This window comes from Phocoena sinus, chromosome 3 (genome assembly GCF_008692025.1).
Source record: "Phocoena sinus isolate mPhoSin1 chromosome 3, mPhoSin1.pri, whole genome shotgun sequence".
In the NCBI taxonomy this organism is placed as follows: Eukaryota; Metazoa; Chordata; class Mammalia; order Artiodactyla; family Phocoenidae; genus Phocoena; species Phocoena sinus.
Window position 1 is genome coordinate 15557070 of NC_045765.1, and position 12456 is coordinate 15569525.

Here is a 12456-nt window from a genome sequence, read left to right on the forward strand (position 1 = left end):
TTTGAGACCACACGTGGGGCAGTGGTTTCCTGCCCACCCCGAAGCTGTCCTTGGTGGTCCCCTCACCCTTCCTGTGTGGAGAGCTCGGCCTGGCAGGAGAGCTAGCTGCAGAGAATCAGCTCAGGCTGTGGTGCCTGGAGACAGTAGAGGAAGGCCATGGATCCGAGCAGAAGTTGGATGAAGAACCAGTGGGTAAGACCAAGGAGTACTTGTGTTAGGGAACCATTAACTGAAACCACCTGCCCTGGCCAGGCAGCATAATAACTGCTTGCATGAGCTATCTCACAACAGAAGGTCCCCAAAAGGAACACGGAACTAATAAGCTACTGCCAGCCAGAAGGATTCGGGAGAGGACAGAAGAAGGGAGGAGACACCAGCCCATAACATGTCCTGCCAACCTCCCAGAAATCATGTTGGAATCCATCTTGGCTGAGAGATGTGTGCACCACCAGGAAGGACCCTGAGTCAGACCAAATATGGGCACAAGCAAGATGATTGGCCAGAGACAACCCGGAAAGCTAACTCCATTACCATAAAACCTGAGCCTGCGAGCCTTGTGGCAGAGCAGTTCTCTTGTGTTCTCTTACCCTGATGCCCCTTGCCAATAAAGTCTCTTGCTTTGTCAGCACGTGTGTCTCCTTGGACAATTCATTTCTGAGTGTTAGACAAGAGCCCACTCTTGGGCCCTGGAAGGGGTGCCTCTTCCTGCAACACTTGGGTGCCTGAGCCTGTGGCCTTCCGAGCCTCACATCACTTCATGCCTGATGACATGGACTTACAATTTCACTTCTAGCTCTTTTTTCTACTTAATTACTTTTGTAAAGTTTGAATCATTTTATTTTGGGTTTTTGTTTCCATCCATATTTGCCACTTTTAGCCAGAGGGACAGAAACCAAAAATTTTAAATCAGTCTTTTTTTTTTTTTTTTTTGGAAATACACAAAACTAAATATAAAAGGAAATATAAACTTTCAAATGATGATTTTGATGTGTTTGTAGCATTTATTCTTCTGAGATGTAGGGAAGGAAAATTGTTTCCTCTACCATCTTAAGGGCATGTGAACTAAACTGATAAAAGAATAATAAGAAAAGGATACACATTTTATTTGATGTTGTTTTAAAATTAATGTGCATGGGGGCTTCACAGACAAGAACTGAACCCCCCCCCACCATAAAAAAAAAAAACCAGACTCAAGGGCTTATATTTAGATTGAAAAAAAAATCACAATGTGGGAGTTGTGAGTTAAGTTTTATTTGGGGCAAAATGAGGACTATAGCCTGGGAGACAGTGTCTCAGATAGATCTGAGGAACTGCTCCGAAGAAGCGGGGATATGGGGAGTCAGTATATATGTGATTTTGGTGAAGGGGGATACATGCAATAAAGCAAGTATTTTGGCGGAAGGTTGCTGCTAGTCATGAGGAACAGATGTCTCTGTTAATGATTTTAGTGCTTTTCTAGATATAAGATGCAAGAATTTGGGCTCATAATCTGCCCCACCCCCTGGCATTTCTAGCCAATAGCATTACTATTGTCAGGCTGAGACTGGCACAAAACAGGCATATTTTGGATGACATATTCGAATCCATTTCAAAGGTTATTGTCAAAGATAAAGCCGGACACTAGTTAAAGGTGGTAAAGACAGATTTCATCCAGTACTATTGTAAGAGGGGAAAGGACCTCAGTATAGAACTGACTTCAACTCTGAATACTGCAAAGACAGCTGGGATTTGTAGACGGTGAGTGGATGGAAAATTACTAAGAGGAAACATCAGTGAGAAGGGGGTGTTGACAGAAATAACCAATAAACAATCTATAATAAGAATAGAAAAGAGCTTTATTTCAGCCAAACTGAAGACTATAACCTGGGAGATAGCCTCTCAGGTAGCTCTGAGGAACTGCTCTGGAGAAGCTTGTTTTTCAGTATAGTTTTATATCTTGTCCGATCAAAGAACATCAAACAGATAGGGGGGTACATTCATTCAAGGTTTAAAAAATAAAACCAGATCAGCAGTGAGTTAGTAGGGCTTTGGTGCCTGGGAAGGGAGTCTTATCATCAAAGGAGTGCTTGTACTGGCGTCCTAAGGAAGACTAAACATTAAATAATCTTTATCTTTTAAATGGACATTCTTTACTTCTGATCAATGCACTTTTTTTTTTTTAATGACTGAAGCAGTTGTACAATGTATGTTTGATAGACTGCAAACAGGCTGTTCTAGTTAGCATAAAATTCAAGTTAAATCATACATAAGCCAGAATGACTTCTCCATACATCAGTATGTGAAAATTCCATCCACCAGGGGGATTCTTGCTTAACTGCCTGTCTTAGTCTGTTCAGTGTGTGGTAATAGGATACCATAGATGGGGTGGCTTGTAAACAACAGACATTTATTTCTCACAGTTCTGGAGGCTGGAAGTCCAAGATCAAGTTGCTGACAGATTTGGTGTCTGGTGAGAACCTACCTCATGGTTCGTGGACTGGCCTTCTCACTGTGTCCCCACATGGTTGTAGTGATGAGGGAGCTCTCTGGGGTCTCTTTTATAAGGTCAGTAATCCCATTCATGAGAGCTCTACCCTCCTGGCCTAAACACCTCCCACAAAGGCCCCACCTCCTCATACCAGCACCTTGGGGGTTAGATTTCAATATACAAATTTTGGGAGGCCATCAAGTGGTCTACATCACTGGCCTAACAGGATTCTTGCTCAAGGCAGGACAAGGATGTATGTATACACCAAAGGTGGGGAATGAAGAACTAGATCAGACCTCATGGGTTGGGGGCACATCTTACTAAACTGACTTAACATGATCCTTGCTAAGGGCACTGCCAGAATGAACACAGACGCCCAAGGTCCAGGCCTTGTTGAGAGGAGGGCTCAGAGGAGCCTGGCTGGAGTTTGGTCAAGGAGGAGAGTCTTTGTCATTAATAAAGCTTGAACTTGCTTTAAGACTTTGGGGGCACTGCAAGCTGCCCTCTGGTTTGTGGGAGCTGACGGGCATTTGCATACTTTGCAGTGATGTCCAAAATGACTGGGAGAACCATCAGCATTCCTGTAAACCTTAAAGTTGGTATTTTATGGAATATAATATAGGGGACATTTTAAAGTACATTCAATACTGCTTTGGGGTGTCATTTCCACAGAGCTGTGGGATTTTGGTCTACTCGCCTTGCAAAAGCGGAATCCTTTATGCAATTATCCTCAAGACAGGTACCCACATCCTAGTGAAAAAGATGTGTGCCTGTCCTCCTTCGGGAATCTGGTGGGAATGGGCGTAGGTCAAGCGTCTGCAGCCCTGCAACTTCCAGGCCTGGTTCCAGTTTTGCCTTTTGAAATAACAGAGTAATCCTCTCCTTCTTCTGCCTCACGTAGCCAGTCCTTCAAGTATCTGGAGGTATCCACTTTGTTATCCACCCCACACCTTCCCCACTGGCCCCTAACAGGTTGTCCATGCTTCAACCATAATACCCGCACTGCTGCCACCATTCTTAACTTGGCCTGGTTTCCGGATATCTCACCAACATGATTGTTTTTCTCTGTAGTTACCACAGAGCCTGCCATATCTGTCGGGATTTTGTTATAATAACAAACTGCCCCATATTCTGAAGATACACCACAGCAAAGGTTATTTCTCACATCCACTGCCTGTGCATCGCGGGCCTTGTAGGGGAGGGGAAAAAATCTTTCCCCCCATCCTCTTATGTTTTCCTGAGGTCTATGAATTAAACTGACATCAGGCAGATTAATAGAAGAAAAAGCATCCAATTTTCTTATGTTTTTAATTATGTATGGGAGCTTCCTAGAAAGAACTGAAAACACAAATTGGTGGTTAGACCCTGGGGCCATGATACCATTTTAACAAAGGACACTAAATTGTGGAGAAGCGACTAGACCAAAGAAAGGAATTCTGGGGGAGGGGGGTTGTGGGACGGTAACTAAGGAAATGTATGGGAGGCACTAATGACAGATAAAGGTTGCTTGTGCAGACTCATCTCAGTCCCATCTCAGGTGATAAGTCCCTCTCCTTTTTTTGGTATAAGAGAGGGGGCACCTTTACGCATGGAAATTTTCATTAAAAATGGGAAACTTCTGCCCTGCTTATAGGCAGAGAGAGGGAGGACAGAGAGCTCCTCCTGTATCTGTTGTTTCTCAGTTGCCTCCAGCTCAAAATCAATATGCCAAAGAAGCATATTTTGGGGTGGCACGTCCCAATCCCCTTCAGCCTCTTGGGGATTTCACTGTAATGTGTCCTCTCTCAGGAGGCCAGTTCATGGCCTCTACCATCTGGAACATTGCCAGCTGCCAGGATGGGGGTCACCAGCTCTCAAAGCCAGTTATTCCGGAAAATGCCAGTAGGTCACCCTCTGGCTTCACAAAGCCCTTAATTATTTTGAGCCACTGGGACCCGAGACACAGGGTTCCTTAGTGATGGCTGGCAGCATCTATTGGGGCCTCAGCTACCTTAGGAAGTGGTGGCAACCCAGTGGACATCCCAGCCAGGCAGCCTGAGAACACGGAGGACACCCCTGTTGTGTTTATGGGCTCACTGCAACAGCGAACTCTCAGCAGAGGAGCTGTGCAGGGTCTCCCGGGAGAAAGGAAAAGACAGCAAGATGATACACGAACCTTCAGTCCATGATGGTCCAAAGTTGTTTGTATTAGACAACTAATGGATTTTCCTGTTTAGGGATCTGGTGTTACCCACTTCTGGAAGCTCTTCTTCACAGCCAGAGCCACTGTGCCCCTCTGTTCAGTTTGCACTCTCTGTTCCTGGTAAGTGATGAATGTGAGCCAGGGCTCCTTCCTCTGCTTTGTTCCAGTTTCTACCTGCATTCCTTCTCAAGGACCAGGCAGGTGGGCAATCAGAGAGGTCCTGGTGGGGTCAATTAGACAGGCAACCCATATGTCCTCATAAGGCGGGGGGCAGGCAGGGGGCGACCCATTGGAAAAACTCTGTTCTGCCTGAATTGCAGTTCCCAGCTTGTGGGTGCAGCTCCTGTGGAGAGGGAAGGGGAGTTGCCCATAACGTTCTGTGGGGGGAGATGCTATTTAAGGTATAAACTTGTAACCAGTAGATAAATAAGTTCTAGAGATCTAATGTACTGTTTAGTGGTTATGGTCAACAATTCTGTATTATAAATTTAAAGTTGCTAAGAGATTAGGTCTTTTTTTTTTTTTTAAGATTTTTTGTTTTTATTTTTTGGCTACGCCGCATGGCATGTGTGATCTTAGTTCCCCCACCAGGGATTGAACCCACGCCCCCTGCATTGGAAGTGTGGAGTCTTAACCACTGGACTGCCAGGGAAGTCCCAAGAGATTAGGTCTTCATTGTTCCTTCCACAAATAAGAACTGCTAATTATGTGATGTGATAGAGGTGTTAACTAGTGCTATGGCAGTAATTATATTGCAATATATAAATGCATCAAATCCACACCTTACACTTATGCACTGTTATATGCCAATTATATCTCAATAAACATAAATTTAGAAGAAGGTTCTATAAAGTCTCTGAAGTAAAAAGGAAGTAACAGTTCTTGATACTGGGCAGCATGTAACTCAGGAGGAGGAGAACCTCAGATTTTGGCCCCAAACTTGGTTTGAAGGAGGGCTTCATGGTGTAAATCATGCCTGTTATTCTGTGACCTCAAGGCACAAGTCTTCTGCAGGTGCCATGGAGGAGAAGTGGTCTGTGAAAGCTCAGGAAGACCTGTAGGCTGAGTAACCACTGGTGACAGTAAGGGGAAAGCTGATTTTTATTTTAAGTAACTTCATGGTGTTGTCTGTTAGACATAAAACAGGAAAAGGAACATCTGATAAAGCAGACATTGGCCTTTTGTTTAAAAATGTACCCGGATCGGTTTTATTCAGGTAAAGAGTTCTGTAATTTTGAATGATACTTACCTTGCAATAGTAGAAATAAGACATGTTTCAGAATTTATATTGCTGATGTGACTTAAATATTTTATTTATTTTCAGAAAGGAAACCATAGAAATGGTATAAAACTTAAGAATTCCAACAGGTTTATAGTGAAATTTGAGTCTCCCTCAATCGGGGGTTTTCTCAGTTCCTAGTTTCCCTTTTAAGATTGAATTCTTTGTATATTCTTCAAGAGGTACATATTCAATCATCTAATTATTGTTTTTATCTGAATGATGACATATTATGCATGCTGTTCTACAACTTGCCTTTTGTTAAACCTGACAGTTTATCAAGACATGTAAGAACTACCTGATTCTTCTTAATGACTTCACAGTTTTCCCTTTTGAAGCTATTAAGGTTGTTTCCAATTAGTTTATCATGAAGGTGATATATTTCTCATCCCAATAACCTGGGGCGTCCAAATAGAGCATGAATGTCTGGGGCTGATGCAGCATTTTTACAAATACTTCTTGAATATCCCACATCATGCTGGTATGGGGGCAACAGGCAGAGAACTGATGTATAAGGGAAAATACAAATTAAAAATAAGAGGCTTAATTCTGCCTGTTGAAATTAAGGGGACGCTTTTCCCCCACTCCCATCTCCCTTTTGTTTCCTAATTTCTCCCTCTGTCCTTTACAAATATATATAAATCTTTTCAGTGGCTAACCTTGTCAGTCTCACATCTCAGGAATGTTTCCCCAAGCACCTGGAAGCCATCTCTGAAATGTAACTGTAGAGGAGGAAAAAACTTTTCCTCTACCCTCTTAGATTCAGTATCTGCAAACATGACAAAAGACAGATTAACAGGGGAAAAGGCACACAAATTCTACTGATGTTAATATTTTTATATGCTTGGGGGCACTCACAGAAAAGTGAAAACCAAGAAATGGTTAGAGTCAGAAGCTTATATACCATTTTACCAAAAGGTGTTAAATTGTGAGAAGGTGAGTAGGACATGTGTGGCAGGTAAGTGTTGTCTAATGAGGTTTGTTTGTGCACTCATCTTGCTGCAACTTTCCATCTTCTTCATGCCCATAAAACTCCCCCAGGGAGGGGCTTTATGGCAGTCCTAATTTCTCAGAAGTTTCTGCTTTTAGTTAGATAAGGGAAGCTCTGAGAAGGTGTCTTTCTGCATCTATTGATTCTCAATTGTCATCAACTCAAAATAATCCACATGCCAAAGTGGCATATTTTGGGGTGGCATATTCTGATCCTCTTCATAATCACATCTCCCAACTTCCCCAGAGGAAATGAGCTTAACTTCAGCTATCACCTGGCTCCAAATTGCAAAATGTGCCTAAAGTATTGAATGGGTTGCATGTACTCAGCTCTGTAAAAGAAGGAGACTTCTTTCTGTCTTTGTAGTCTCTTAGGTTGCTGGTGATGTACATCACGTTCTGGTTTTGTGCTTACTGAAGAATAAACTATTTTCTTTCTCTTCTCACTTTAAATTTGTTTTTAATTATATTTCTCCAACAAGTGCAGGCGTGCATGTAGTCAGAGTGGACTCCTAGCACCACCACTGCCCTTCCTTCCATGGGGCCCTCTAGGCACTGGCCACCAGGGCTCACTGTACTAAAGTTAGAATGCATTTTAAATACTTTATCTTATGTAACTGTGAATCATTAGAGTAAACCAATCCAGTCACCGTATGTCACAATAAGGACAGTGTTATATTTCTTAGGACTCTTGGTTGCAAATGACAAACCCCAATTTGAACTGGGTTAAAAGTGTGGTACATTTATCAAAGGATATCAGGGCTCTCAGCAAGCAGGCCCCCCGGGAACAATGAGATCATAGTCCCTAGCACCAGCCTTCTCTGTCTTTCATCTCCCATCTCTGCTATTTCAGTGCCTGCTGTTTTATTCTGATTTTTTCCACATGACAATAAAAGCTGTGACCAACAGCTCCAGAGTCTCATGATTTTTCAGCTCTATCCACTAGAGCAAGAGTGAAAAAAAAATCTCTTTTGTCCCCAAAGCCAAAAATCCACCACTGGGTGGGAGGGAGGGAAATAACTAATACTAACACTAATTTTAATTGTAATCATTATAATTTATTAGCCAGCTCAGGCTATGTAACAAATACCCCAGACAGGGCAGCTCAAACAACAGACATTTATTGTCTCCCTGTCTTGGAGGCTGGAGGTCTGAGATGCAAGTGTCAGCAGCCCTGGTTTCTCCTGAGGCCTCCTCTCTCCTTGGCATGTAGACAGTAGTTGCTATGGAAAAACACACTTCTGTGTGTTTCCTTTACTCACAATTCTCTAGTTCACCTCTGACACTTCTGATCACTAAATGTTTTTGTGTGTGTGTGTGTGTGTGTGTGTGTGTTGGAGGGGGTGTTTCCGCACACCACCAAGCAATCCTCGACACCAGCTAGCGTCCTACAATTCAACTCAATTCTGATGCTATCCACCTGGAGATAGTATCAGACCCCCCCCCCCCCATAGGTTAAGGGCTTAGTCCTACAAGACTCCTCCCCCTTCAGATGCCAATCAGAAGTCCAAGTTGTCACCTGTACTTCTGACCAACCGATGGAAATTCCCATGACCCCTCCTGGGGTTCAATTAATTTGTTAGAGTTGCTCACAGAACTCTGGAAATCCGTTTACTCACTAGATTACTGGTTTATTATAAAAGATATTAGAGGATACAAATCAACAGCCAGATAAAGAGATACATTGAGGGAGGTCCTGAATGCAGGAGCTTCTGTTCCCACGGAGTTGTGGTGCACCACCCTTCTGGCACGTGTATGAGTTCTTGTTAACCAACCTAGAAAATCTCCAGTAGTACTACAGGGATTATCATGGAGCCTTCATTACATAGGCACAGTTGACTGAATCACTGGCTATTGGTGGTCGAACTCAACCTCCAGCTGCTGTTGCCTTCCTGGAGGTCAAGGGTGGGAATGAAAGTTCCAAACCTCTAATCACAGGGTTGGTTCCCCTGTGAACCAGCCTTTATCCTTTCCAAAATCACCTCATTAACATAAACTCTGTTGTGATTGAAAGGGGCTTGCTATGAGTAACAAGAGACACCATTATCACTCTAATTACTTAAGAAATTCCAAAGGTTTTAGGATTTCTGTACTAGGAATGGGGAGGAAGACCAAATATATATATTTCTAATTGTAAATCACAATATTACAACTGTCTTCTCCCTGTGTCATCACACGACCCTCTGTATGTCATAATCTCCTCTTCTTTTAAGCGTGCCAGTCACGTGAGATTAGGGCCCAGACCACCCTAGTGTCTTCCTTTTAACTTGCTGACCTGAAACACATAAGCTGGTTTTCTTCAGCAAAGATGGGTTTATTCTGGATCAGCAGAGAATTGCAATCCTGGGTCTGCAACTGTGGTGAGCCTTGTGCAAGACGCCCACAAGGTAAGGGAAAGAGAATGAATGCTTTTGTAGAGAAAAGGAAGTTGGAAGGGTTATAGTAAAAAAAAAAAAAAAGAAAGAAAACAGAGTCCAAGTCTTTCCATTGCCTGAGTCCTTGCAGGGAAAGAACAGGAGTCTTTCTTTTTCCTGTTGGGCTCTGCTACCATCTCAGGGCATGACAGCTCCCTGTTCTGGTCTCCTAACTCTATTTAATTGAGGTTTCGGTTTATTAATTTTTTACTTCCTTTTGATCAAGATCTTTCTCTGAAAACACTGCTGATCAAGAGTCAGGTTTTTTAGTTTCAGTGATTTTTTGTCTCAATGTCAGGAAGGACCGTTCCTGGGTCCTTTCTTTCACATTGGAAAGAAAGTGCACAGATTGGAAACCTATTAAGGTCACATTTGAGTAAAAAGGAGGGGTAGGAGGGAGATCTCTCAGGAACTTTTAATCTGAAATCCATATGTTACCAAGATCATAGATATTGGAGATAATCTGCAGTATGTCACCACCAAAGGCTTGGCGACCAACTTCCAACAGGCCTGGTCTGGATATCCTGGAAAAGCTTCAATTCCACATGTCATTCCAGGAAATCTACTTTCGGGTCACCAGGTGATGTGCAGATCCAGTCAGGATTTGATGCTTTCTTTAGGTGTGTCATATGAATTCAAGAGTCCGTTCCTTGCAAGATAAAGACTTCATAAAGCACAAAAAAGGCACAGAGTTCAGGCCTGGGTTTATTTAAAAGGAGTCTAGTATTGAAGGTTAGAACTGACTTCAGAACCAGAATATAGCTGTCCCTGGACACTCTTGGCTTTTAGATGGCCCTTCAAAGACTTGTCACCCATTAACTTACATATACTCTAAAACTTAAAAGATACTAGTTTCAATCTTCAAAAGTTTCGTGTGCACTGGGCTTCCCTGGTGGTGCAGTGGTTAAGAATCCACCTGCCAATGCAGGGGACACCGGTGCAAGCCCTGGTCCAGGAAGATTCCACAGTGCCGCGGAGCAACTAAGCCTGTGTGCCACAACTACTGAGCCTGCACTCTAGAGCCCGTGCACTACAACTACTGAGCCCGCGTGCCTAGAGCCCATGCTCCACAACAAGAGAAGCCACCACAATAAATGAGAAGCCCGTGCACTGCAATGAAGAGTAGCCCCTGTTCGCTGCAACTACAGAAGGCCTGCGTGCAGCAACGAAGACCCAACACAGCCAAAAGTAATAAATAAAATAAATAAATTTATTAAAAAATTTTTTTAAATAAAAAGTTTTGTGTGCACTATTTTAATTGATGAAGATTTTGAATATTAAGTCTACTGGATAACAAACTGGGCTCAAAGAAACTTCAGAAACCCACTCTTGCATACTGACAACATTGAGCTATCACTAAAGCACACTGCATGTTAACTGCTTCTACATACAGACTTCCTTCACTCAGCTGTAAGCATCCTGAAAGTGCAGACCAAACAGGGACAGTAGGGAATGGATTTTGTCCCCTTTGTATGACTAGTGACCTGACAGTGCTTCGCTTTTATCAACTTAATAAAGCCTCAGTAAAAGCTTCCAAGCAGCACCAATGTAGGAAAAAAGCAATCTTTACACTCTTTTCCTCAAACCCATGCTCAGGTTGTCTCCAAACAGCTCAACTATTGGGAGCATGGTGAACCTCTGTGGTTGTAGGGTTTCTCAGCAAGTTTAGACTGTTCTATGGGGTTGGAAAACTTGTTACCAAGTGCACACAAAATGATCAGCTATTGTTCTGAAGGTTAACTTGCAAGGGAAAATCTCTTCGTCTTCAAACACTAGGAACTAACCAGTGATTTCATATCAATAAACCCCAATAAGGGGCTTCCCTGGTGGCGCAGTGGTTGAGAGCTGATGCAGGGGACATGGGTTCGTGACCCGGTCTGGGAAGATCCCACATGCTGTGGAGTGGCTAGGCCCGTGAGCCATGGCCGCTAAGCCTGCGCGTCCGGAGCCTGTGATCCGCAACTGGAGAGGCCGCAACAGTGAGAGGCCCGCGTACCGCAAAACAAAAACAAAAACAAAACCCAATAAGGGACTACGCTGACACACAGCTAGCTAGGCCTCTGGTTTATTGGAGAGAAAAGGCACCCGCTACTTGGTTTGTGCACAGTGCCCTTTGTGAGCAGGTAGTGGCTCTTAAAATAGCTTTTGGGGTGAGATCAATGGCTGCTTGCGCAGTTTAGGCACATTTTCCGTGGATATGGCGTGCCAGCTGAATATCCTTGGGCATAGTAGTGACACGGTTGGCATGGATGGCACATAGGTTGGTGTCTTCAAAAAGACCCACCAGGTATGCCTCACAGACTTCCTGCAGTGCCCTTACAGCCGAGCTCTGGAAACGCAAGTCCATCTTAAAGTCCTGCGCAATCTCCCGGACCAGGCGCTGGAAGGGTAACTTACCAATCAGAAGTTCTGGGGACTTCCAGTAGTGACGAATCTCGCGCAGTGCTATAGTGCCCGGCCAGCACCTGTGCGGCTTCTTCACGCCCCCCGTGGCTGGCGCGCTCTTCCGAGCTACTTTGGTAGCCAGTTGTTTGCGAGGTGCTTTGCCGCCAATGGACTTCCGCGCCGTCTGCTTTGTTCGTGCCATTTCTCTGCTATCCCGAGAACCCAAGGGGCTGTTACAGCCTCCTCAGTTGCTCCCTGAACGCGTAAGCGTAAGTGGCAAGCCTGACTAACGTTTTTTTTTTTTTTTTTTTTCGGTACGCGGGCCTCTCACTCCTGTGGCCTCTCCCATTGCGGAGCACAGGCTCCGGACGTGCAGGCTCAGTGGCCATGGCGCACGGGCCCAGCCACTGCGCGGCACGTGGGATCCTCCCGGACCGGGGCACGATCCCGTGTGCCCTGCATCCACAGGCGGACTCTCAACCACTGCGCCACCAGGGAAGCCCGAAGACCCCACAGTCAGGTTGGCATCCTGGAGCACGCCAGTCAGCTTGCAGGCTGAGCTGGTCTGGGTTGGGGTGGGCGTCGGGTCTGGGTTCCGGTTGGCGTCATGTGGGTGTTGCATCTCCGTGCACGGCTCCCTTGTTTTTCCTCAGCACTCTCCTCCTCCTCTATGGGCCAAGGAGGGAAGAAACTTCTAGAAGCTTGCACTCCACATTTGGCCTGATAACAAGGACCCCAA

At 44.4% G+C, this 12456-nt stretch overlaps 1 protein-coding gene across 1 annotated transcript; it reads right to left on the minus strand.

Moving 5' to 3' along the window:
• Positions 1-11508: 11508 nt before the first annotated feature.
• Positions 11509-11919, minus strand: LOC116752127 (histone H3.1). Its single transcript, XM_032628807.1, has one exon. It carries the CDS (start codon positions 11917-11919, stop codon positions 11509-11511), a length of 411 nt encoding a protein of 136 aa, XP_032484698.1.
• Positions 11920-12456: the final 537 nt, after the last annotated feature.

Coding starts and splice junctions, on each gene's coding strand:
- LOC116752127 (XM_032628807.1), bottom strand. CDS start 11,919: ATGGCACGAACAAAGCAGACGGCGCGGAAGTCCATTGGCGGCAAAGCA.